This window comes from Erinaceus europaeus, chromosome 4 (assembly GCF_950295315.1).
Source record: "Erinaceus europaeus chromosome 4, mEriEur2.1, whole genome shotgun sequence".
Taxonomy (NCBI): Eukaryota; Metazoa; Chordata; class Mammalia; order Eulipotyphla; family Erinaceidae; genus Erinaceus; species Erinaceus europaeus.
In genome coordinates, this window is record NC_080165.1 from 102,675,540 (window position 1) to 102,703,044 (window position 27,505).

The window sequence follows — 27,505 nt, forward strand, 5'->3', positions numbered from 1 at the left end:
AGTAACACCCAGTCCTTCCAAACTAAATGAGAGAGTCTAGTATATCTATAGCCAGCCCTCCTCAGAAACTATTCAGTTTCTGGTAACTTCATCATGGTTGCTATAGAGATAGTGATGTCACCAGTTGTGATTCTGATGTCACTCTCCTGTCCCAGCAAGTGGGAGGGGGCATGGAAGGCTTGAGGAAGAAACAAGATCTTGAGCTGAGCAAGAACATCCCAGCATCTTCATTGACTGTTTAAAGTATATTCTGGAATCTTTTGTGGTTCACTGTTCCAGTGCTACAGAGGTAGGAAAGCCCAGTGTTCTGGGGAAATAGCTTAGTTTTTTTTTATCCTGTCTGGTTAAAGGTAGATTTTTGTGGCAATTGCTGGGCGGCTTTTAACATTTAATCTAATTTCCCTTTTCTGTCCATTTTTAATTTGATTAATTATTTAATTAATTAACTTTTTGCCTCCAGGCATATACCACTGGGGTTCAGTGTCAGCACTACAAATCCACTGCTCCTGGCCACCTTTTTTTTTTTTTCTCACAGTTTTTATTGGATAGGACAGAGAAATTGAGAGGGAAGGGGAAGATAGAGGGGAAAGAGAGAGAAGGGCACCTGCAGACCTGTTTGACCACTTGTGAAGTGATTCTCCCCCCTTGCAGGTGGGGAATCCGGGACTTGAACCAGGATCCTTGAGCGGATGCTTGAGCTTTGCCACCAGGGGCGCCACTGCCTGGCCCCACCCATTTTTAATTTTATATCTTACTCTTCTGAAAATAAATCTCCAACAGCAGCTTTATACTAAAACCTACATCCCACGCTGCTGAAATTTTCATTTCATCGCAGTGAATTAACCAGCTCGCCTTGTTACTTTTGGGCACCTGAAGGGATTTTACTCCCTGCTTCCCAATCTGAACTGGCCGAAAGTCTGCCTCCCTACTGACTTTTCCTCTTCATTGTGTGGTTATTCCAACAATTCTTTTCTTTCCCAGTACTCTAATAGAAAGGTCGGACTGGCTTAGCTGAGTTCTAGTTCTCATCCTGTATTATTTCTGAGACCTTAGCTAGACAACAACTGGGAAAAGGCAGAATACTTATATGAATAAATTGTGTCACTGGAATGGCAGAGGAAGAAACTGTTAATGAGGAAACATGAAAATTAAGGATATCCATAGGAAACTTAACAGTGATGTAACTGAGAGAAAGACACACAGACACACATCACCTCTAATCTTTAAGTAACACCCACAATTACTGAGTTTAGCGCCAAGCACTAGAGAAAAGGAGTAGGAGAGTAAACAGGAATGATATAACTCAATTTTCCTATTTAAAAAATGGATAAGCTTATCATAGGATAAGCTTCAAAGTGTGATCACATGTGTATCAACGCAGCAGATGCTTCACTAATGCTACCTGCATCTTGAGATCTATGATTTTAAGCACCTTGTGTCTTGAGATAATAACACTGTCATCTGGAGTACACTAACCATATGAAAATGCCTTCATTGTGTGACTGCCCTCCTTGTCCTCATAGTTTGCCTTCCTCAGTTTTTGAGGTAATAATTGCTTTGGCATTTTTCAGGAGCATCCTAGGTTGACTTTTCAATTGGCCACAGGATCCCTCTGTCAACCATAAGAGAAAAAAATTCACAGCTTCCAGGAGAAGCTGCAGAGTTGTAGTATTGAAAAGATTAGAGCCACTCATTTTAAGTGGTCTTCTCTATGCTTCTATTTCCTAATCTGTAAAATGAGGGTGTTGATTGATCTTGAAATTTGTTGTGTATTTGTGAATTTTCTTTATTCATCTAATTTGATAACACAAAAATCCTATTTTTTGACATCTCACCCAAGGGAAAAGGTTCACTTACTATGAATGTAACAAATGTGTTCATCCATTCATTGACTCAATTAAACTTCCTCTTTTCCATTTCCTATAGAAAGTGTTTAAGGATACAGAAAACAGAATGTCATTGTCATAAAAAGATTCTTAATTACTTCTTTATGTATTCTGTTGACCATGAAAATTCAGAAACTTTAAAGTCTCAAATAGGTTTCTGGGATGCAGATAAATATTCAGAAAACATAAAAGGTAGAATAAAACATTAGGTCAAATATAAGAACTTCGAACTGTCTATTGGACACATATGACTAATGTGAAATACATGTTTGAGAAACAAGTATAATGGTATTTTTGAGGGGTTGATATATTTGTATTATTGAGATAGACAGATCTATCCCAGTAATATAATATATTTAAGCCTGAATATTTAAACATTGGGGAAAAAGAATCTCTGGAGAAAATTTATTCTCCCAAAGAATCTAGGCCTCAAGGGATCTTGATTGTATGACTTAACTGCCACAGCAAATTTGACCACAATTTCCTTTTTGCCCTCAGATTCTCCAGTTTAAGAAAAGTGGGTTTGGGAGTCAGGCGGTAGTGCAGCAGGTTAAGCGCATGTGGCGCAAAGCGCAAGGACCGGCATAAAGAAAAGTAGGTCAAGCTATCTGGAATTAGAAATAGACAGTATCCATCTTAGGAGCCTATGTGACCTCTGCATCCCTGTAGATCTGAGCTCGCATTCTGAGGTCATGAGTAGGAACGTCCCAAGCTGCCCCAATTTCAGGACCCATCTTCCTCAGGTGGCAGAGAAAGTATGTTGTCCAACTTCCCTTTGGAGAATGGAACATTCTCTACTGTTGTTGATCCACATTGAGGGCAAGGTTCTATGGGGGCCCACAAAGGGGTCTATTGTGTTGTTCCTGATGGAGATGACCAGTGACAATGGAGAGAGGGGTTTATTTGACATTTAGGCCCATCATGTCTGTTTGGGAATCTCAGGACTCTGTATTCATATATTCATTCTTTTATCAGGTGATAATTAAGCACCAATTTAAGATACTACTATAAAGAATATCAAGATGACTAAGTAAATGAATCTACCTATCTAGAGCCATCAATAAAGGAGATTATATATATGGGCAGTTAAACTATAAATGCAGTTGAAACTCTACACATATGACTAGAGACATAACCTTGTCAGATACTGCACCTACCTTGCCATGCACACAAGCCCAGGTTTGAGCTCTGGGATCACCTAGAAGAGACTGTGGCACCAAAAGAAGCTATTGTGCTGTGGTATTTCTGCCTCTCTCCCTAGCTGAATGAAAAAGCAGAGCCATGAAATCAGATGTGCAAAATATTTTTTTCATAAATCCTAGTATGCCAAAAACTTCAGTGAGGAAGCAATCATATTCAATCAGATATTTTGAAAATATTTCACCGATGGGGTAAGCTATGATCTTGGCTATAAAGTGATGGTGGGATTGGGAGTCAGGCGGTAGCACAGCAGCTTAAGCGCACATGGCACGAAACACAAGGGCCGGCTTAAGGATCCCAGTTTGAGTCCCCGGCTCCCCACCTGCCGGGGAGTCACTTCACAGGCAGTGAAGCAAGTCTGCAGGTGTCTATCTTTCTCTCCACCTCTCTGTCTTCCCCTCCTCTCTCCATTTCTCTCTGTCCTAACAACGATGACGTTAATAACTACAACAATAATTAAAAAACAAGAACAACAAAAGGGAAAATAAATAGATAAATATAAAAAGAAAAAGAAGAAAGTGATGGTGGGATTTAGAGATTACTAGGTGTCTGGGTATCTATTCCAAATGAGAGCACAGTAACAATGACTTCTATTTAAAGCTTCCTGGAGTTAAGAAAGAAGGTATTTGATCTGAATGTCTGTTTTGATATTAACTCTGAATTCCTTTTATAAGTCCTAAATGAGTATTTAACAAAGTGTTTTAAGATCTGTGAATTAGGGACACTTAGGTCTGTTGTAGCTACCAACATCCTAACACAAGCAAGCTTACTTGTTTGTTATTCTTGTTTCAGAACGTTAAATCAGCTCTGGCTTGTGGTGAGGGGGACTGAACCTGAGACCAGTCTGCTTTCATAACCATTATGCTTTCGTCCCCACCTCCTAGCCTCCCCCACCCCACACACAAGTTTAAATTTAGGTTAAAAACCTTGGATTTCCTTTTTGCTAAGTAAACCTGTATATAAGTGATTTGACAACATCAGAGAATAATGGTGTTTTAAAAAATGCTTGAACAAAAGGGGAAATTTTAGATACTACTATAAGGGATATCAAGATGAGTAAGTAAATGAATTTACCTACACAAAGCCATCTAATAAAGGAGATTATATCTAGAAACCATCAGCCTTAACCAAGAATAAGAGCTGAATTTTAAATCTCAATAGCATTTAGAATTACTATTTGGTCCTAAGAACTACTGTTTACTAGGATTTACAGGTAAACTTAGTCATTCTTTGTGTCTTTCCATTGCAGATTCTTTTTAGTACATGGCAAAAGGGGTGGGTGAACACAGGAATAGTGAAGACAACAAATTAGTCAAGAACTTTTCTCTTATCATCACCTTTCCTCAGCAAGAGTAAGTGATTACAGAGCTTCTTTTTGATACTAATTTTGTATCCTGGTTCTTCAATTGTGATATTAAGCAAATCAGTAGAGTTAATTTATTTCATTATGTTCCCATTAAAAGTAGTTCACTAAAATGAAATATAAGTTGAAAATTAAGAGACATACGTTTATGGGGCCAGGTGGTGATGCATCTGGTTGAGTGCACATGTTACAATATGCAAGGACCTGGGAGCCCCCAGTCCCCACCTTCAGGGGGAAAGCTTTGCAAGTGGTGAAGCAGTGTTTCAGGTGTCTCTCTCCCTCCCTCTCTATCACCTCCATCCCTCTCGATTTCTGGCTGTTTCTATCCAATAAATAAGGTAATACAAAAACTTTTTTTAAAAAAAGGGAGAGAGAGAGAGACATACATTTGTGATTCTAACTTGCACTGTCAACAACCCAGGATGGCCTGCTCCCAAGACTTTTAATTCTAAGCCAAGCTATATTTCCCTGCATTCCTTTCCTTGTGACAATGATTCAATCACAACAATATTTATACATAATAACTATGGAGACACTATGAATGGTCTAGCTTCATAAACATGGACAATTTTCTTGTTTTTATTTTATCTGATAAGACATAGAGAAATTGTGAGGGGAGGAGGAGCTAAGGATAGAGAAAGAGAGGCACCTGCAGCACTGCTTCACCACTTGTGAAAATTCTTGCCTGCAGGTGGGGACCAGGGGCTTGCACTATTTCCTTATGCATAGTAATATGTGGGCTCAGCTGGGTGCACCACTACCTGGTACAAGCTTATGTGTTTGTTTGTTTGTTTGTTTTCTAAGTTAAAGTAAGATACCAAAGAAAGGGGATATCAGAGAAAGTTGAAATGAGTATCTTTCTGCAAGTGTTCAGTCTTTCTTACAGAATCTTTCAAGATAAGTCCAAGTCCAGGAATTCTCAATACTAATAGATTTACCTTCACCACCCAGGGAACTAGTAAGAAATTCCATGCCCAATTTTCTCTACTCCAAAACCACTGAGATAAGATTCTTAAAAGATTCTTATTTTTTTCCTTATTTTTTCCCATGTTCCAGAGGCCAGCAGGATGCCGACCAGACTTCCCTGGACTGATGACCCCACCAATGTGTCTTGGAGCTCTGGTTCCCCAGAGACTCACCTTACTAGGGGAAGAGAGAGGCAGACTGGGAGTATGGACCGACCAGTCAACGCCCATGTTCAGCGGGGAAGCAATTACAGAAGCCAGACCTTCCACCTTCTGCAACCCTCAATGACCCTGGGTCCATGCTCCCAGAGGGATAGAGAATGGGAAAGCTATCAGGGAAGGGAGGGAATGGGATATGGAGATTGGTGGTGGGAAGTGTGTGGAGTTGTACCCCTCCTATCCTACGGTTTTGTTAATGTCTCCTTTCTTAAATAAATAAATTTTAAAAAGACAGAAAAAATTTTATTTTTTTAAATTTTATTTATAAAAAGGAAACACTGACAAAAACATAGGATAAGAGGGGTACAACTCCACACAATTCCCACCACCAGAACTCAGTATCCCTTCCCCTCCCCTAATAACTTTCTTATTCTTTAACCCTCTGGGAGTATGGACCCAGGGTCATTATGGGGTGCAGAAAGTGGAAGGTCTGGCTTCTGTAATTGCTTCCTCACTGAACATAGGCATTGACAGGTTGATCCATACTCCCAAGCCTGTCTCTCTCTTTCCCTAGTGGGACAGGGCTCTGGGGAAGCTGGGGAAGCTGGGCTCTGGGGAAGTAGAGCTCCAGGACACATTAGTGGGGCTATCTGCCCAGGGAAGTCTGCTTGGCATCATGGTAGCATCTGGAACCTGGTGGCTGAAAAAAGAGTTAACATATAAAGCCAAACAAATTGTTGACTAATCATGAACCTAAAGGCTATATTATTACAGATGAAGATTTGGGGTCTCTGTTTTGAAGATAGCTAGTAGGCCTAATTTATATTCCAAAGAGCCCATGACTATACTAATTTTTTCCTGAGCCTGACCTCTGATATGCAGGTGGACTCAAGTTATTGTCTGGGAAAATGATGTTATAGGTGGAAAAAGGCCTAGGAAGCTGGATCAGGAAAGAGAGTAGCTCCCAAATATGGGAAAGATGTATAAATATTGTCAACTGTAAATCCCACTGAATTGATTTGGGGCTCATATTAGCTTAGGAGCCTATGTAACCTCTGAATCCCTGTAGATCTGAGCTTGCATTCTGTGGTCATGAGTAGGAACGTTCCAAGCTGCCCCAATTTCAGGACCCATCTTCCTCAGGTGAGAGATAAAGTATGCTATTCTCCCTTCAGAAGATGGAACATTCTCTACCGTTATTAATCCACATTGAGGGCTGGGTCCTACAAAGGGGTCTATTGTGTTGTTCCTGATAGAGATGATCAGTGACAATGGGGAGAGGGATCTATTCAAGGTCTAGGCCCATCATGTATGTTTGGGAATCTCAAGACTCTATGACTAGAACCCCTAGTCATAGAGATGATGGGGTGGCCTGGAGTTCTTTAGTGGTGATATCTCAGCTTCAATAGTTCTTTTTTGTTTTGTTTTTGTTTTTTTAAATGTTAGTATGGTAGGAGTCAAAGGGTAAAACCTTATTATTTTTTAAATATTTTATCATTTATTATTTGATAGAGACAGAGAGACATTGAGAGGGAAGGGGTAAGTAAAGAGAGGAAAAAGAGCCGCCTGAAGCACTACCTCCCTGCTCACAAAGCTCCCCCTGCAGGTGGGGGCTGGGAGCTAGAACCCAGGTCCTTATGCGTGGTAACATGTGTGCTCAACTGGGTGCATCACTGCCAGCCCCTTAGTTTCAATAGATTTAAAGAATTTTCTGGGTAAAAGAAAGAAAGAAAAGTAGAAGAAATTGTAGGAGTCAATTGTTATTTTTATTATTTTTAATATATTTTGTAAATTTATTATTTGACAGAGGTAGAGGAAAATCAGAAGGAAAGGGGAAAGTAGAAAGGGAGAAAGAGAGACACCTGCTTCACTGCTTCACTGCTTGTGAAATCTCCACCCCCACCCCACAGGTGGGGGACCAGGAACTTGAACCCAAGTCCCTGTGCATTCTAACATATGCGCTCTACCGAGTGTGCCACCACCCAGTCCCTCTATATTACAAAATGAGTAAATCCACTAGTAAGTAAATTTAAATCATGTGTATAAGCTATGTTTGACTTGTGTTGATTTTATTTCAAGGGAGGACATTTGCCTTCACCAAAGTCCTTTACCACAAATATTCTCAACTGATCACATAGCCTCCCCATAAGAATATGAGCTATGAAGGATCCATGACTAATTTGAGAGTAATTAGCCCTTTAGAGTTACTAAGTTTATTACTGATGTAAAATGGTGCTATAGAAATTAACTCAAAATAAAACATACATCACTTACAGTTAGTTGGGCAAGAATAGGTAAGGGAGAAACAAACTATTTTGATCACACTGAATTGTGATTGTCTGCTAAAACCCTAAGATATGGAAGGATTGCCAAGCAAGTACACAAGGAGCAAGGCATGGATGTTAATATACTTCTAGTATATTCTAGGCATTGGCCTCAACCATAGTGATAAATATATAAAAAAGATCTTTCTGTGATGAAAATTAAGGATAAAGATGCTCATTGTTTAGTGAGTCTAAAGTAGCATTTGGACAGGTCTGTATTAAATATACTGTTTCTGTTTTCTGTTCTCTTTGCCACACTTCAACCATGTCTCTGATTTCTCCTTTTTAAAAATATTTATTTATTCATTCACTAAATTTTAAACAATTTTTAATCTTTATTTATTTAATAGACACAGCCAGAAATTGAGAGGGGGTGATAGAGAGAAAGAAAGACAGAGAGACACCTGCAGCACTGCTTCACCACTTATGAACCTTTCCCCCTGCAGATGGGGACCAAGGACTAGAACCTGGGTCCTTGCGCACTGCAACATGTACACTCAACCAGGTGCGCCACCACCCGGCCCCTCATTATTTTTTTATGACACAGAAAATTAGAGAATCACTCTGGCACATGTGATGTCAGGGATGAAACTTAGGACCTCATGCTTAGAGTCCAACACTTTACTCACTGTACCACCTCCTGAGTCACTCTCTTTATTTTCATAAAACTTTTCCTACCTGTTATTTCTTTATTTCTTTCTCTTTTATTTTTCCTTTCTTTTTCTTTTCTCTCATTTATTTATATAATATTTATTGTGACCAGAGAGGTAGTTTGACAGAATCCGCAGAGCTTTTTAAAATATATTTTATGCATTTATTAATGATGATAGGAGAGAGAGAGAGAGAGAGAGAGAGAGAGAGAGAGAGAGAGGGAGAGGGAGAGGGAGAGGGAGAGGGAGACATCACTCTGGTACATGTGCTGCCAAGGGTTTAACTCAGGACCTCATGCTTGAGAGTCCACTGTTTTATCCACTGTGCCACCTCCCAGACCACCACCCAGAGCTCTTTCATTGGTCTTTGTCTCTGTTGCTTTCATTCACAAAATAAATAAATAGATTAACTACCTTTCAAAAATCATTAAAAAAAAAACCTAAAAAACAAAAAATAATAAATAACCTGCCCTTTTAATTTTTTTTTTTCTTCTTCTAGATGTCGGAAAGGGTTGACTGGTTACAAAGTCAAAATGGAGTATGTAAAGTTGACGTGTATACACCATATGATAGCCAGCCCCAGGACTGGAAAATAGTGAGTACCAATTTATTTATAATTACTAAGCTGGGAATACATGCACTGCTATTATTCCTTCCAGCATTACCATCCATCTCTTATTTATGAGCATGTAGTTCTTGCAGAGGAGGGGTATAGTCCTTGACAATAAATTTCTACCTACAGGGTTTTTTGGGGGGGAAAAACTCTATTCCATGTCTATAGTAGAAGACAAACATCATGATTAATGGGAAAGAATATACATTACATCTGTAAACAGCCCTTTTATTATCACACAGAAAGGAACTGAATATCAAATAGCTATGTCTCCAAAGTTCATAGAGATTTTCTGAAACAAATTTTTCAGAGCTATGATTGCTTCTGCTTTTATCATTCAACACACCTTATTAAATACTTACTTTGTATCAGGCATGATAAATTAGAGTCCACTTAGAAGATGGAAACCATTCTTATAAATTATATATTAACACTAATAGTGCTAAAAAAATAAATCTTGTAATGAATCTATTAAATTCCTTAGTGAAGGGAAGCTAATCTTAAGAGTTGCAGAAGTAGAAAATATAGAAAGCTTACTGCCTGTTTAAACTGAGAAAGTGAATAGGAAGAAACCAATAACTCACAAAAATTCCTTCTCCTTCAACCAATGCTGCTTCAGATCTTTTTGTAGAGACTGTGGCTGCCACAGGAACAGGCACAGCCTGTGGGTACCAGAGATATTTGTCAAGGATGCAGGTAGGCAAAAAAGCAAAACAAACAAAAAAACTTACCTCCTGCTGTGCCATTCAGTGTTCCTCCAGTTTCCTCAAAGTCAACTGCCAAAACAAGGATGCTTAAAAGATTCAGTACTCTGGTGGGGTCGTCTGTCCAGGGAAGTCTGGTCAGCATCATGCTGGCATCTGGAATCTGGTGGCTGAAAAAAGAGTTAACATACAAAGCCAAGCAAATTGTTGAACAATTATGGACCTAAAGGCTGGAATAGTGCAGATGAAGTGTTGGGAGGTACACACTGCAGACTATTGTGTACTTTTGCTTTCAGGTATATATTTTGCCCTAGTTTATGGATATGTTGAGACCCACCCTACTAGGGAAAGAGAGAGGCAGGCTGGGAGTATGGATTGACCAGTCAACGCCCATGTTCAGCGTGGAAGCAATTACAGAAGCCAGACCTTCCACCTTCTGCAACCCACAATGACCCTGGGTCCATACTCCCAGAGGGATAAAGAATAGGAAAGCTATCAGGGGAGGGGATGGGATATAGAGATCTGGTGGTGGGAATTGTAGAGTTATACCCCTCCTATCCTACGGTTTTGTTAATGTATCCTTCTTAAAATAAATTTTTAAAAAAGTTAAAAAAAAAGATTTAGTACTATTTCCCTCTCCCTCCTGATTTCTCTGTCTCTATCCAATCAATCAATCAATCAATCAATCAATATTTTTTTAAAAACACTAAGCAAAACTTTGAAGTTAGTGTACTGCACCAAAGTAAAAGACTCCGACGGTGGAGGTGGGGGCTCAGGTCCTTGGATGGCAGAGGATGACCCAGTGAGGTTGAATTGCAGTGTGAAAAACTGGGAAATGCTATTCATGTACAGACTATTGTATTTTACTGTCAACCGTAAACCATTAATCCCCCAATAAAGAAATTTAAAAAATTTAAATGGCAGATAGAAATAAATGGGAAAATAAACAACAAAAATAGAAATGACTGTAAGTAAACAACACATGCCAATGGTCACCCTAAGAGACTTTATATAATTTATCTTATTAGTACTATCTGGAGGCAGTATTTATGCTTGATGCTTTTCCAAAAACAGGCATGTACAACTTGGCCAACACTGATGATGTATAGCCTCAATTCTAAACTTCCAGCCCCTGCATTCAAATTTCCAGTTTTCAAAAAGTCACAGTGTACATTTGATAGTAAATAAAACATTTCCACATCATTCTTATTTTAACCTCTGTTGAAGTGATTATAGATTATAGAATATAAACATAAATATGTACATGTGTGTCACAGGTTGTGTCTCCCAAAGCATCCTCATTTACTCACTAGTAAACTGTTCACATACATTAACTCTTCAGTTATAAAGCATATTACGTGATATCCAATAACCCATGGATAGGCACCAAGAGTGTGCTTGTATAGCCAGGCAAAGTGATGATCTGAACTGTTGTCTATGAATTTCATAATTTTTGAAAGCTATGCCTGTAAAAAGATACCTAAATAAATACAAATGTGTCATATAAAATCACAATGTATATTAATAAAAAAAAAAACACTGAAGTTCATTCAAATGCCAACTCTACTTTGAAGCTAATGAGTACCAGGTCTCAAGAATACAGCTGTTAAATGTAATACAAAGTAGTGGCTGAAAGCATAGAATTGGAATTCTTGTTCTATTATCTATCAATGATTAGCTCTATGTCTTCAAATAAGTAACTATCTCTCTCCCTTTGTGAAATATGGATAATAAAAGACTATGCTATGACAATCATATGAAATGAGATAATAGAACTGGGGAGACAACATAATGGTTATTATACAAACAACTTTCATGCTTGTGGCTCTGAGGACTCAGGTTCAGTCCCTAGTCTGTAAACCAGAGCTGAGCAGGGCTCTGGTAAAAAGTTATATAAAAAAATAAATCATGAAATGAGATAATAGTGTTAAGAACACTTGGAAAAGTGTCTAGTGCATAGTAAGAACTCAATAAATTTTGGTTACTTTTGTTGCAATTGTGTAATGAGTAAGACTTAAGAGAGGTGATCTTTGTCCTGAATGTCCCATATCTTTACTCTGTTATAGTCGGATGAATCCTTGTCTGTTTTTAAGGAAGCCTCAACTGATCCCATCAGAGTGCTGAGCTGGCTCCGCCGAGACCTGGAGAAGAGTACAGCGGAGTTCCAAGATGTTCGGTTCAAGCCTGGAGAATCACCACTTAGTGGGGAGTCACCCAGCTTGGTAGACCCACGCATGGGTTTCTCTGTGGACTACTACAATAACACAAACAGGGGCACTCCAGGGAGACTGCATTTTGAGGTGTCTCACAAAGAGAAACCAGCCCAGGGCTTATCTACCCAAATTGGTAATGGGAGTTCAATGGATGAAGTTTCCTTCTATGCCAACCGCCTCACAAACCTAGTCATAGCCATGGCCCGCAAGGAGATCAACGAGAAGATAGATGGCTCTGAAAACAAATGCATCCATCAGTCGGTTTATGTGGGGGATGAACCCCCACTCAACAAAAGTCTGAGCAATGTGGCATCGGAGCTGGTGAATAAGACCGTCACTGAGTGTTCCAAGAGTGCTGCCTCTGATAAGGCGCCAGGCTCTGGTGACAAAGCCTCAGCGTCACCACAGAGTCCACCAAATTTGAAATACAAGAGCACTTTGAAGATCAAGGAGAGCACCAAGCCAAACAAGTGTCCAGATGACAGGCCTTCTTCTAAGAAGTCTTACTTCTATAAGGAAGAGTTTGAATCTCGTAATTCAGGGGATGCCAGAGAGGGTGGAAAGTCCTTCTTACCTGGAGAGAGAAAGCTGTTTAGAGGACAGGAAAGGCCTGATGATTTTACAACTTCTGTGAGTCAAGGGATTATGACTTATGCTAACAGTGTGGTCTCTGATATGATGGTCTCCATCATGAAGACACTGAAGATTCAAGTGAAGGACACAACCATTGCCACCATCCTGCTAAAGAAGGTACTAATCAAGCATGCAAAGGATGTGGTCTCCGATCTCATTGACTCTTTTATGAAAAACCTCCACAATGTCACAGGAACCCTTATGACTGACACAGACTTTGTCTCTGCTGTGAAAAGAAGTCTATTCTCTCATGGAAGCCAGAAGGCCACAGATATCATGGATGCCATGATGGGTAAACTGTACACTGTGATATTTTCTAAGAAATCGCCTGGGGCTATCAGAAGAACTCAGGGCATGTCTGAGTGTTATTCCCTTATCTCTAAAGGGATGGGTGGCCCCAAAAGTAGAAATGTAAACTTTGCCAGCATGAAATCTGAAGGTAGAATGAGAGAAAACACGTACACTGCTACATGCAAGCCGGAGAAGGAGAAGAGTTGTGTTGAAACTTTGGGAGAGCATTTTATCAAAGAGGGATTGTCCTTGTGGCACAAAAATCAAAATAAAGACGTAAAATCTCCAGGTTTCCAGCGTGCATCATTCGACACTCCCAACAAACAGTTTCGACCAACCCCAGACATTCCCTTGGATCTTCCTCTGGATACTTGTGGCTTCAGCCCCCCTATGTGTCCCCAAGAGAAACCTGAGAACTTTATGTGTGAGTCAGACTCCTGGGCTAAGGATCTGCTTGTCTCTGCTTTACTCCTGATTCAGTATCACCTGGCCCAAGGAGGAAACATGGACGCACAAAGCTTCCTTGAGGCTGCTGGCAACACCAGCTTGCCCAAAAAGTCCCCTACAGTTTGTGAGGATCCCAGCCTTAAATCTCCTCTTCTGGGTGGTCAAGAAGAATCAGGAAAGAAGGATCTAATGAGCGTCTTCTTCAACTTTATCCGGAATTTACTTAGTGAGACTATTTTCAAAAATGACCGTTGTTCTGCTAAACCAGAACAGCCAATGAAGGAAGAAAACTGCCAGTGTGAAAGGCCTGTGACCCCTTGTCCCATCAAAACCTGTGAAGGTGAGGAGGTTAGTGAGCCCTTTGCTGGGCTGACCAAAATGGTGGCCAACCAGTTCGATGGCCAAATGAATGGGCAAGTGGTAGAACATCTGATGGACTCGGTGATGAAGTTGTGTCTCATTATTGCCAAGTCCTGTGACTCTCCCTTGGCAGAGCTGGGAGATGAGAAGTGTGGAGATGCCAGCAGGCCAACTTCAGCCTTCCCAGACAGCTTATATGAATGCTTACCAGTCAAGGGCACAGGGACAGCAGAGGCCCTCTTGCAGAATGCCTACCAAGCCATCCATAATGAACTGAGATGTTCATCGGGACAGCCCCCAGAAGGCTGTATGGCACCCAAAGTGATTGTCAGTAATCAGAACCTCACTGACACAGTTCAGAATAAGCAGCTCCAAGCTGTACTTCAATGGGTAGCCGCATCTGAGCTCAATGTCCCCATATTGTACTTTGCAGGCGATGATGAAGGAATCCAGGAGAAGGTAAGTCAACAGAGTCAGAGACATTGGGGAATAGTTATTAAGGGGGAACTAGGGCTTGACATTCTGTTTTCTTTTTGAGTAGGAAGAATCACCCCAAAATATGGGCAGTGAGACTTTTTAAAATTATTTTATTTCATGTGATGGTTTTATCTGAGAAAAGGAGAGAGAGAGAGAGAGAGAGAGAGAGGTTCAGAGGACCACTCCAGTATATGCAATGTCAGAGGCTGAACTGGGAGACTCAGGAATGCAAGTAGGGCCATATCCCCAACTGGACACAGTAGGATCATGCCTCGTGAGAGTGATACTAGAGAAAGCAAAATAACTTCTTACCCAGTGGTGAACATAAGAGAATAAATTATTTCTTTTCTACTGTCACATGCTTTGGTATCAATGCACAGATGCAGAGCCTCTAAGAATTTAGTGAAACAATCAGGTTAAGATCAGGCTTGAGCCTGAGTTTTGGATAGCACAGTGTTGCCCAAATAATGAGAAGGAGCTTCTGAGAGGCATTCCTGAGAGCCGGGGGCAGATATGATGAGGTATCTAGATTGATGGTCTTCACAAACCTCCCATTACTCTCTTAATTGATTGTCTAGGGAGTGTTGGGGATTTGAAGGGATTGATAAATAGCAATCCTCTACCCACCCCTCCCCCACCTAAATTCTGACTTGATTGAGAAGTAAGACTAAAGAATAAGGTGAATGGAAAAATTAACCTATCACTTTTACTACTGGTAGAGGTAAGTATGTCTTATAACTCCTAGTTTCTTACTACTTAGGACTTGGCACTGTTTGCAAAAGGGAAACTTTGAGTCTAGAAAATGTAAGGATGTTGACAAGCTCACCTCATGCTTGCGTGAGCTATTCCAGATAGCCTCCCCACACTGTGGGATCACACTCTTCCTACTACTTTCGTTCTCACCTTAGAAAATGAAACAGCAGTAGTTACCAACTGAGCAGTAAGGGCTGGCATAAGAGGCTAGGGCTGTTTCTAAAAGGTAATTCACATTCATAGACGCCAGAGAATGTGGCAAATTTTCCATTTCATAAATGCTACCAGTAGCCCTTGTGACTGCATTACTTATTTATCTGGTGACCGAGAAGGCACAAGATTGTATGGCATCAACACCAGGCTACACCAGGCCTAGGAGATAGAATAGCAGTAGTGTGCCAGGCTTACTTGCACCAGAAGTCACAAATGCAGTCCTCAGAATCACCATGTGCCAGAGGTGAGCACCTCTCTCTCTCTTTCTTTAATTTCTTTATTGGGGAATTAATATTTGACATTTGACTGTAAATACAATAGTTTCTATGTGCATAACATTTGCCAGTTTTCCATATAACAATACAACCCCCGCTAGGTCCTTTATCATCCTTTTTGGGCCTGTGCCCCCCCCCCCCCCCCCCGCCAAGCATATCTCTTGTATCTTCTCCCAATCTCTCTTTCTTTCCCTACCTCCTACCTCTCACATTAATATACTTTTTCTTTTTTATGCTTAGCTTACACTAAGCCTGAATAAGAAACATATGATACATAAGCTTATCATTCAAAATGTGGCCTGTGGACAAAAAAATTTATAGTGATGGAAGAAGGCCTAACAAGAAACAAAGCTGTTATGTGTGAAAAAAGTGAAGCAAGATTTTATTCTTTAGCCTTTTTTTTTTTTTTTTTTTTTTGCCTCTAGGATTATTGTTGGGACTCAGTACCTGTACCATGAATCCACTGCTCCTGGAGGCTATTTGGTGCCCTTGTTGTTTTATCGTCATTGTGGTTGTTGTTGTTATTGATGTCATTGTTGTTAGATAGGACAGAGAGAAATTGAGAGAGGAGGGAAAGACAGAGAAAGGGGAGAGAAAGATAGACACCTGAAGACCTGCTTCACCACTTGTGAAGTGACCCCCCCCCCGCAGGTAGGGAGCCAGGGATCACGATGGGGTCCTTAGGCCAGTCCTGTGCTTCATGCCATGTGTGCTTAACCTGCTGCGCTACCACCTGGTCTCCTTTTTTAATTCCAGGAAATTTTATTGTATTTCTTCTTAAAATTTTTAATGGTGATTCATCATTGGATTACAAAATTAGCAGGTTTGGGGAGTATGGTATAGGTATATTTTCTCATCTACATGTGTGCACAGCCCAACTTCACCTACCATCAAAGTTCCTGTGTCCCACCCTTGATAACCTCCCTTATTTTCAGAATCCAAGAGAGTTCAATTATACTTTTTTTTTGTAAGAACATTTGGAAAGCTTACTCCTTACAACAAGAAAATGACAAAGATAGCAATTTCTATCTAATAAGTAGTATACTGGATATCCTGTCCACAGCATAAAGGAATAGAGATGAAAATAAATAAAGTTTATAGTTTTGTAGGTTGCTATCATTGTTCCCCTAAAAAATCAAGTAGTCTGTAATTATAAGTTATTAGAATAAATTGCAAAGTTTTTTAAATTGTTAGATATATCACTATTAATTTATTTTTCTTTCTTTTTTGGACAAAGACAGAGAAATTGAGAGGGAAGAAAGGATAGAGAGGGAAAAATAAAGAGACACTGCAGCACTGCTTCAAAGATCCCCCCTGCAGATGGGGACCGTGACCTTGAACCTGGGTCCTTGCACATGGTAACTGTGTGCTCTACCAGGTGCCCATCACCCAGCCCAAATGTACTTATTTTTCTTTTGACAACAGTGTTATCTCTGGGGTTGGTACCTTCACTTCCAGTGGTCTCTCTTTTTCTTCTTTGATAAAGGGAGAGGGATGGAGAGAAGACATGTGCAGCCCTGCTTCACCACTTGTGAAGCTTCTCCCTGCAGGTAGGGACCAGGGGCTTGAACCTGGGTCCTCACTCCAGCAGGTGCACTCTACCTGGTACATCACCATCATGCTCTCCTTCTTTTCTACGACCAAATAAATAGTGGTCCAAAACCAAAAATGTTAATAGTGTTTATAACATCAGAAAATACCTTGAATAAATATGATAATAGTTATGATATTTAAGATAAATGAGCACAATTTTATTTGAGGATATAAAGACCTAAACAGTTGGTCAAATGCAAGGCTCACTGATGAATGACTCAATATTACAAACTTGTCATTTCTTCCCAAATTTCTCTACAGTATTTTTTTTAGACTGATTGATTGATTTTAGTAGAGACAGAAAAAATTGAGAGGAAAAGGAAAATAGAAAGAGGGAGAAAGAGACACACCTGAATGGGGGGATGGGGCCTTGAACCCTGGTCCTTATGCATAGTAACATGTGCACCACTACACAACTACTCTATAGCTTTTTTCAATCAGCATCAATTCTCACGCTTTAACTCTTCTTTAAGGTACACCCCTTATACACAACATATATAGTACATTCTGGGTTTAGATTATCTTGAATCAAAATGCCTGTAATAAACTCACCTGAAATGGGTCAGTAGACTTGCAGTACACACAGCTCTGTCTACTGGAAAAGCTTAAGATAATCATTAGACTTTATTAAAGGAAAATAGTAGGCCATATAGGTAGCTGCACATTCAAGCTTCAGCAAATGAATAGATTTGCATTTAACTTTAGTATGCTCTAACACCTGAGTAAAGTTTACATCGAAAAATAAATAAAAATCTTCAGACTGGAAATGAAAAAAAAAACTGCCTAAAAACAATTTGAGGAGATTTGGTTAATGTCTGCAAATATCTTCTTTTTTAAAAAATAATAAATAAATAAATATTTATTTATTAATAAATAATATTTATTTATATTTATTTATTTATTCCCTTTTGTTGCCCTTGTTGTTTTATTGTTGTAGTTATTATTGTTGTTGTCGTTGTTGGATAGGACAGAGAGAACTGGAGAGAGGAGGGGAAGACAGAGAGGAGGAGAGAAAGATAGACACCTACAGACCTGCTTCACCGCCTGTGAAGCGACTCCCCTGCAGGTGGGGAGCCGGGGTTCGAACCGGGATCCTTATGCCGGTCCTTGTGCTTTGCGCCACCTGTGCTTAACCCGCTGCGCTACAGCCCGACTCCCTGCAAATATCTTCTTACAAGTGTTTGAACACGTGTACATTTGGAGGCCCATGAACCCAATTCCTTTAAATAATTCAAAATCCAAAGGTTCAAAGAATACACAGTGAAAATTAAGACTTTATTGTTTTTCTTTCTTGTCATTACTATTGTTTTTCTCTTTTGTCATTACTAGGACTTCACCTATTTGGGTGAATGTTATTTATTTATTTATTTTCAGAGAGAAAGAGAGATGGTGGGGGAGATAGTGTAATGGTTATGTAAATATACCTAATGACTGAGGCTCTGAGGTCCCAGATTCAATTCACTGCACCACCATAAGCCTGAGGTTAGCAGTGCTCTGGTGTGAGAGGGAGGACAGCACCAAAAACCCAAAACTTTATCCAGTGCAGTAGAATGGATTCAGGTTTTTCTTTTCAGTCACTTTACATCCCTTCCCCCGCCCAGGAGAAAAACATTTTGATCAGCTGTTTGTTTATTCTCCCCTAAATACATGTGGATGCACAAGGAAATACATATGCACATATGCACCTTTTCTTTAAATTCACATATGATAGTAGTATACATACAGACATGGAGAAACATATAGCCATTATTTTTTACATTAACGATTTCTGTAAGCATAGACTATCTGTATACGCTAAATACCTTTTTGAGGGAATTTCAAAGTGACCACAGATGAGCTCTTTATATTTGATAATATATTCCTGAATTTTCTCTCAGTCTGTGACTTATCTTTTTACTAAATGGAGTCCTTAAAATATTTAATTCTGGAATCGGGCGGTAGTGCAGTGGGTTTAGTGCAGGTGGTGCAAAGTGCAAGGACCGGCATAAGGATCCGGGTTCCAGTCCCCAGCTCCCCACCTGCAGGAGAGTCGGTGAAGGTCTGCAGTGTCTTTCTCTCCCCCTCTCTGTCTTCTCCTCCTCTCTCCATCTCTCTCTGTCCAATCTAACAACGACATCAATAACAACAATAAAACAAGGGCAACAAAAGGAAATAAGTAAATAAATATTTTTAAAAACACAAAAAATAATTTAAAAATATATATTTAATTCATTTACCTATTGGGTAGAGATCAAGAGGGCGAGAGGAGATAGAGAGCAGGAGAGAAAGACCTGCAGCACTTCACCATTTGTGAAGTGTCCCTTATGCAGGTGGGGATTGGGCGCGCAAACCCCGGTCCTTGCACTTGATAATGTGTGTGCTCAGTCACATACACCACCACCTGGCTCCCTCTCCAAACATTTGTTAAACGACAAATAGGGTTGGGAAGATAGCACAGAGGTTTACACAGCAGACTCTCATGCCTGAGGCTCTTAAGTCCTAAAATGAATCTTTTGCACCACTATAAGCCAGAGCTAAGCAGTGCTCTGAATATATAAATATATTCCACTTCTCATGAGACTTCCCCTTTGCATGGTGCTCCCATGTGGTGATCAGGGGCTGAACCATGGATGCTAGAACATGGCAACATGTGTACTCTACCAGATAAACTATCCCCAAGTTCCTTCAATTTTTTTTTAAAAGAGATCTATCTAATCAACCATATACTTATTTTAATTATAGTTGATTTCTATTATTCAGCCAGTTTGACTGACTTTCTTCTCATCTGCATTCAATTTAGCAATATACATCTCACCACCACCAAGCTTATGAAGGTTCGTAGGCTATAAAATTTGTATTGGAAAATGATCAAATGTAACCCTATAAAAGAAACTTGCATATCTCTTACATAAACTTAAAAAGAAAAGAAAAAGACAAGTGGATGCCTGACACTTTTGACTCCGTTGAGCATCATGAAATAATGAAAATTTGGTTGGTGACATAGCTCACCTGGAAAGTTCACCTGTTTTGCCATGTGTCGGGTTCCTGGGGGGAACGAGCCAGCCCGGCTCTCACTTCCTATCTGGCCTGTTGGCCACCAGGAGACAGACAGCAAGGAACCTCAGGCTAGCAGAGGCAGGGGTGAGTTTACTAAAGGGTCTTCCAGCGTACCATGGCGGCGGATGATACAACAAACCTCCTCAGGGTACCATGGCAGAAGACAGGACCTTTTACTGTTGTAGTTACAAGTTTATAAAGGGGTTAGCTGTGCAGGAGAAGTAGCCAGGCTGGCCAATGAGACCAATATCTCCTTATAAGGGAAAAGAGAGCAAGGCAATGAGAAGGTATGGATGGTGATGCAGGAACGGGGAAATAGAAATTTAAGGAAGGTGAAGCCCCCCAGAGGGAGGAGGGGTGGGGTGATGTGGCAAGGCCGATAGGAAGGTTGGAATTCCCCTGTACTCTGGCCACATCTCGCCCAACCACAAGGCTGGCATGCCAAGGGGAGTCTGATAGATGAGCTTCTGGGGGATCAACCATCCATGCTCAAGCACACATTAGACCCACAGCCATTAACCCAAGTCAGGTTTGAGCTCTGACCCTCACTGAATTGGAAGAAGCTTTGGCCTCTCTCACTCTCTCTGTCTCTTTCTGTCTGAAAAGGTCAGCCCAGAGCCGTGAAACCCTGGTGGTGGTGGTGATGATATGAATAGTGAGGTTCAGGCTGTCTTTCAATAGTCTTTTCTTGGTACATCTTTCTCTGTGATTCTACTTTTTAACCAAACTACACCCTTTGAAGCGAGTCTTAGTTGTAGGCGGTAACATAGTGAGTCATGCTTTGAAATCCACTCTAGCAACTGATGTGTGTACACTATATTTAACCTATTATTGCTGTGTTTGGAGTTAGATATGCTATTTTAATGTCTGTTCTCTTTACTCTGTTTTTGATTCCTGTTTTTCCCTGTTGCTTGAATAATTTAAACATGTTTAGCATTCCATTTTAAAACATAAAGTGTGTTTACTATATCTCATTACATATTTTTATTTTTTTCTGATGATTATAATATAATAATATACATGCTTATTTCTCAGAGTCTATTGACTAAGTAGTTACCACTGAAATGAATGTAGATATCTTACTACTGTATATGTATTTATTTTATTATTATTATTATTATTGCCTCCAGCGTTATTACTGGGGCTCGGTGCCTGCACTATGAATCTACTGCTCCTGGAGGCTATTTTTTCCTTTTTGTTGCCCTTGTTGTTTATCCTTACTATTATTATTGTTGTTGTTGCTGTCATTGTTGTTGGATAGGACAGAGAGAAATGGAGAAAGGAGGGGAAGACAGAGGGGGGAGAGAAAGATAGACACCTGCAGAACTATTTCACCACTTGTGAAATGACCATCTGCAGGTGGGGAGCCGCAGGCTAGAATCAGGATCCTTATGCCGGTCTTTGCGCTTTGTGCCATGTGTGCTTAACCAGCTGCGCTACCACCCAGTCTCCCCGATACGTATTTCTTTATCTTCTTGTGTTAATTTTACATATTTAGTCTGTATACATTGAAAGAAACCCTTAGATATGTTTTTGGTTTCAACTCTGAAACATCTCAAAGAACTGAAGAGTCTGTATATGCTGTTTACCATTTCTGTTCTTTGTTCATTCTTATTCATATCAGTTTTAATCTCATACTTTTCTTTTGTCTAAAGAACTAAAACATCCCTGGCAATGAATTCTGATTTTTTTCTTTAGTTTTAAGATGTCTTTATTTGACCCTCATTTCTAAAATATATATTTTGCTGCATGTGGAATGATGGTTTGACAGTTATTTTCTTTTAGTGTTTAAAAGATCTTGCTCTGGCTGGGGAGATAGCTCAGTCTGTTAGAGTATACCAACTTGATTGCCAAAGACTGCAAGACCACAGGTTCAATCCCCACCACCACCTTAAACCAGCAATACTCTTGCTCTCTCCCTCAGTCTCTCTCATTCTTTCTCACAATAAACCTTTTTAAATGTTATAAATAAATCTTTCAAAAAATGTTGCTACACCTTCTTTTGGCCTCTGCAGTTTCTGATGAGAAATTTAGTCATTCAAGTGTTGTTGAATGTGCCATTTTAATCTGGCTATTTTTAGGGGTTTTTTTCTTTGTCTTTACTTTAAAGCAATTTGATCAAGACAGATCTTAATGAATTTTTTTTGTTTGTTTTGTTTTGTTTTGTTTCTACCAGAGCACTGCTCAGCTCTGGCTGATGATGGTATGGGGGATTGAACCTGGCACTTTGGAGCCTCAGGCATGAGAGTCTCTTTGCATAACCATTAAGTTATCTACTCACTGCCCGACTTAGTGAACTTCTTTGCACTTATCTTATTATATGTTAGCTTACCTTATTCTGTCAAATATGTCTTTTATCAAATTTAGGGGACTTTCATCTATAATTTAGGTGTTGTACTGCTCTTTTCTCCTATTAGGGTTCTAATGAATAAATGTAAGATGTTTTGGTTTTGTATTAGAGGCCCTTGAACTCTGTTAATTTGCTTCAATCTTTTTTTCCTTTTGCTACCAGTGCCTTGTGACTGCATGGGTCCACTGCTCCTAGTAGATATCTTTTTCTAGAGGGAGGGTGAGACACATAAAGTAGGAGAAAGACAAAGAGACAAGAAGAGAGAGCACAGCACTGCTCCACTTCTCAAGAAGGTTCCCCTTCCCTTGGTGCACCTATGTGGGGACCTGGAACATGGTAAAGTGTGTCTTCTATCAGATAAACTATCTCCCACTTTTTTTTTAAGAGATTTATCAAACTTGTATATATATTTTCAATATGGTTCATTTTTATTGCTTAGTCAGTTTGATTTCCCGCTGTCATCTTCATTTGTTCAGCCAATCTGGTAAGTTTTCATTTTTTATTTTCTATGTTCTAGCTTAAATTTTCCATATGATTCTTCTTTGTATCTTCTCTTTGTTGAGATTTTCTATTTGTCTCAAGAATATCCATATCTACGGAGGGTAAGTAGTATAATGGTTATGCAAACAGACTCTCATGCCTGAGGCTTCAAAATCTCAGGTTCAATCCCCTGCACCACCATAAGCCAGAGCTGAACAGTGCTCTGGTAAAAAAAAAAAAAAAAAAAAAAAGAGTATCCATATGTACTTCAATTTCTTCTCCTTCTCCTCCTCCTCCTCCTTCTCCTTCTCCTTCTTCTGTCTAACATTCTCCCAACTGAGCTATTTTGGCAGGGTATATGTATTTCAGTTTCTTGTGTGGAAATTCCCACTTTTGAAAAAGCTGCTAATAATTGGGTTGTGTTTTTGCCCTTTGTGCTTTTATTTTAAAGCCAGGTACAGAATGCATAAGATAAAAGTCTAAGATCCAAGAGGTTCAGTGGGTAAATAAAGCACTGGATCCTTAAACATGATGTCCAGAGTTTGATCATCAGCACTGCATGTACTAGAATGATGCCCTGGTAGTCTCTCTCTCTTTTGTCAATAGATATACATCTTTTAGTTATCATTGGGAGGATGGATGGATGGAGAAACAGACATTTGGTGCTGTATGTGGTGTGGAACTATACCCTGTAATTTTATAAACCACTATTAAATCACTAACAGAAAATTTAAAAATTAGGGGGCTGGGTGGTGGTTCACCCCTAGAATGCAGATTACCATACACAAGGACCTCAGTTCAAGCTCCCAGTCCCCCACCTGCAGGAGGGAAGTTGCATGAGCAGTGAATTAGTTCTTCAGGTGTTATTTCTCTCTGCTTTTGTCTAAAATAAAAGAAAAAGTCATTGGGAATAGTGGAGTCATTGTGTATACACTTGCCCCAGCAATAACCCTGATGGAGAAAAAAAAAATGTAGTTAAGTTTGTTTATTGTTACTAGGATTCCAGACAAGGGATAATGTACTATGTTTATATCAGAATGGTTTCTTCAACTAAATATTCTCACTTCATGCTTGGAAATAGAACTAATCGCAGAATACAGTGACCTGAGTATAAATCTTGTCTTTGTTGATTTCTAGTTGTATGCCACTGACAAGTCCCTGGACATTGCTGGGTAATGTTTTCATGAGGATTGAGGGAGTTTCTGAGCTACTACCTGCCTGCTCTAACATCCCCTGGTCTCTGAGGCACAGAAAGCAATAGCTACATTTGTCTTTTGGATATTTCTTTCCTAGTCAGGTTGGGCTTGGGGTAATGATGGAACCTGTTTTTTGATATTTATTCAGTGGACTTACACATCTTAGAATTTCTAAAATCATTTTAGTGGGGTATTATGTTGACTTGATTTAAGAGAGAGAGAAAGTGTGTGAGAGGCGGACCAGAGCTTGGATCCAGCATATGACGTGTCTGAGGTTCAAACCCCAGGGCTCACACATGGAAATGCTGCATTCTTTCCGTTAAGCTACTTCCTATAACAATAAAAAGTGCACGTTTTTATTTTTTATTGAAGGGTTACTGGCTTACATATGGTTGTTGCCATCTGGGCACATCAGTACCCGAGGACCATTTTCACTCCTTCCCAACCTTGCCCTGCACAAAGTCAATGAAGGGACACCTATCATGGGGAGATCATCATCTGTACACTCACCAAGTCAGCAGCAAACAAAACAAAATGACCCCACCCCAAACTGCAGAGGTTATGAACAGAATATTCACCAGAGAAGAGATCCAAAAAGCCAAAAAGTCATTGTCAGAGAAATGCAAATAATGACAATAATTGAGAATACATACATACATCAGAAAGGATAGTAACAACAAATGTTGGAGAGCCTACAGGGATAAAGAAACACTGCACTGCTGGTGGGAATGTAAGTTGTAAATGTAAATAGTACAGTTGTTGCCACATGAGTACAATTTTTATAAAGTATCTATTCCCTTTTGTTGCCCCTGTTTTTTATTGTTATAGTTGTTGTTATTGATGTCGTTGCTGGATAGGACAGAGAGAAATGGAGAGAGGAAATGGAAAATGGACAGAGAGAAATGGAGAGAAGGGAAGACAGAGAGGGGGAGAGAAAGGTAGACACTTGTAGACCTGCTTCACCACTTGTGAAGCGACTCCCCTGCAGGTGAGGAGCCGGGGGCTCGAACCAGGATCCTTACGTCGTTTCTTGCACTTTGCGCCACCTGTGCTTAACCCGCTGCGCTACCGCCCAACTCCCATGGGTACAATTTTTTAATCTTTCTGTGACAGGTGTCTGCAAACACTCTCATGCCCAATGTAAGTCTTTTTCCACTATCATGCACCAGGACCTCAATACCTTCACCACTTTCCCCTCCCTTTCTTCCCACATTTTAGAATTTTATTTTTATGTTTTAAATATATTGTTTTTCAAAGTAATCCATCTTTTTTAATCATTGTATTGTGGGTTAATGGTTTACAGCATAGTTTCCCATCTCCTGGTGATAGGTATCTGCAAAACATTCTCACCCCCACTTGGGTCCTTTTCTACTGTCAGGTACTCAGGCCTCAAGATCCTCTCCCCACCTTTTTTCCCCCTTCCCCAGAGTCTTTTGCTGTGGTGCAATACTTTAGAATTCTTTTTTTTTTTTTTTTTGCCATGAGGTTTATTCCTGGGCCTCAGTGCTAGCATTACAAATTCACCACTCCTCTTTTTTTTTTTTTCCTTTTTTTTCCCCATTGCTATTTTTTGTTAGATAAGAGAGAGAGAAATTGAGAGAAGAGGGGAAGATAGATAGAGGGGAGGAAAGAGAAGATACACCTGCAGACCTGTTTCACTGCTTCTGAGGTGTCTCACCTGCAGATGAGAAGTGGGGCCTCAAACCCAGGTCCTTGAGCTTAGTAATATATGTGCTTAACCAGGTGCACCCCTGCCTGACCCCCCCAACACTTTAGAATTCTTATGAGATCAAGACTACTACAGAACAAATACCCATTGGGAAGACAGTCACATTTTCCTTGTCACAAACAGATGGATGTTAACGTCTATTCTTTAAGAGTAACACCACAAACCAGCTTTCCTTCTGATCTGATGGGCCAGCAAATTCTACAGTGACAGATATCTCCTTCCTCTGAATCCTTTGTGCTGCAGTATCCTAAAGGCCCCCTGCCCTCTGCTCTGGCCCTGGCAGGCCTCTCACAGCCAGCAGTGGGGTGCCTGGCTCTCCCTGATGGCTTTTTTTTCTTTTTTTTTTTTTATGGGGGGTAGGATTAATATTTCACAGTAAATACAGTTGTTGGTACCTGTGTAAACTTTCTTGAGTTTTCTATAAAACATTCTCACTTCAGCCTTGGCCCTCCTCCACTAGCATGAACCAGGACTTGAAACCACTGCTCTCTCCTCAGTGTCCTTTATTTTGATGCAACACACCAAATCCAGTCCAAGTTCTGCTTTGTGTTCCCCCTTCTGCTTTTGTTTCTCAACTTCTGTCCATGAGTGAAATCATCCTGTATTCAGCCTTCTCTTTCTGATCTCACTTAACATGATTCCTTCAAGCTCCATCCAAGATGAGGTGAAGAAAGTGAACTCATCTTTCTTAATATCTTGTCTGATGTATGGCATGTAAAGATCTTCTCCCATTCTGTAAGGGGTCTCTCTGTTTGTGTGGTTTCTTTTTCTGCACAGAAGCTTTTCATTTGAAGCAGTCCCATGGGTTCATTTTGGTTTTTGTCTTCCTTGACACTGGATTTATGTCCTTGAAGATGCCTATAAAATTTAGATGGGAAAGAGTTCTGCCAATATATTCCTCCAAGTATTTGATAGTTTCTGGTCTAACATCCAAATCCTTGACCCATTTGGAGTTGACTTTCATGTGTGTGGTGAGATGTAGTAGCTATTTCATTCTCTGGCATGTTTCCACCCAGTTTCCCTACACCATTTGTTGAAGAGTCTCTCCTTGCTTTCCCCTCTGCAGCTACTTCAGCTCTCGGCTGCCGCCGTGGACAAAGGCCGCAGTGTGGGTGAGGTTCTGCAATCAGTGCTACGCTACGAGAAGGAACGGCAGCTGGATGAGGCGGTGGGTAACGTCACAAGGCTGCAGCTGCTGGACTGGCTGATGGTGAACCTGTGATTGCCACCTGCCCGCTGCTTCCCTCTTCCCTGACCCCTGCGTTTTTCTCATGTCCTCGGCTCCCCTTCCCACAGAGCCCTATCTTCCTACCACTCACATTGAAGACCGTGCCATCTTTCACAAGCCACTGGATTTTGCACATTTTCTTGTCCATGCGAGCAAGGACATAAAATTAAAAAATTACAATTAAAGGGCAACTGGTGTTTGGTTTCCTTGGGACACAAAGGGGAGATGAGAAAGAACTCTGGGGAATGAAAAACATGTGGGCAGCAGAAGAAATAGAGTACTGGGCTGAAGGAGCCTGCTGAGGGTTGCTGGACCTGTGCCCTCTGCATCCCCCAGTTGTGCCATGATTTGCAGCTTCTCTCCTCTA

At 40.3% G+C, this 27,505-nt stretch overlaps 1 protein-coding gene across 2 annotated transcripts; it reads left to right on the top strand.

Annotated features, from left to right (window-relative positions):
- The first annotated feature begins 174 nt into the window (after window positions 1-174).
- AKAP3 (A-kinase anchoring protein 3) lies at window positions 175-27,329 on the top strand. 2 transcript variants are annotated; one of them, XM_060190245.1, is made up of 5 exons: window positions 175-289; window positions 4,336-4,438; window positions 9,047-9,142; window positions 11,931-14,267; window positions 26,977-27,329. In XM_060190245.1, exons 3-5 carry the CDS (start codon window positions 9,047-9,049, stop codon window positions 27,130-27,132), a joined length of 2,589 nt encoding a protein of 862 aa, XP_060046228.1. In that variant the 5' UTR covers window positions 175-289; window positions 4,336-4,438; the 3' UTR covers window positions 27,133-27,329. The 2 variants fall into 2 exon arrangements, with proteins under 2 accessions (XP_060046228.1, XP_007527886.1); XM_007527824.2 differs by having other exon boundaries at window positions 11,958-14,267.
- Window positions 27,330-27,505: the final 176 nt, after the last annotated feature.

Excerpts from the sequence above, each read along its gene's own strand:
- AKAP3 (XM_060190245.1), top strand. The coding sequence starts at position 9,047 with ATGTCGGAAAGGGTTGACTGGTTACAAAGTCAAAATGGAGTATGTAAA. Across the intron at positions 9,143-11,930 it reads AGCCCCAGGACTGGAAAATA|TCGGATGAATCCTTGTCTGT; the intron begins GTGAGTACCAAT and ends ACTCTGTTATAG. Across the intron at positions 14,268-26,976 it reads ATGAAGGAATCCAGGAGAAG|CTACTTCAGCTCTCGGCTGC; the intron begins GTAAGTCAACAG and ends TCCCCTCTGCAG.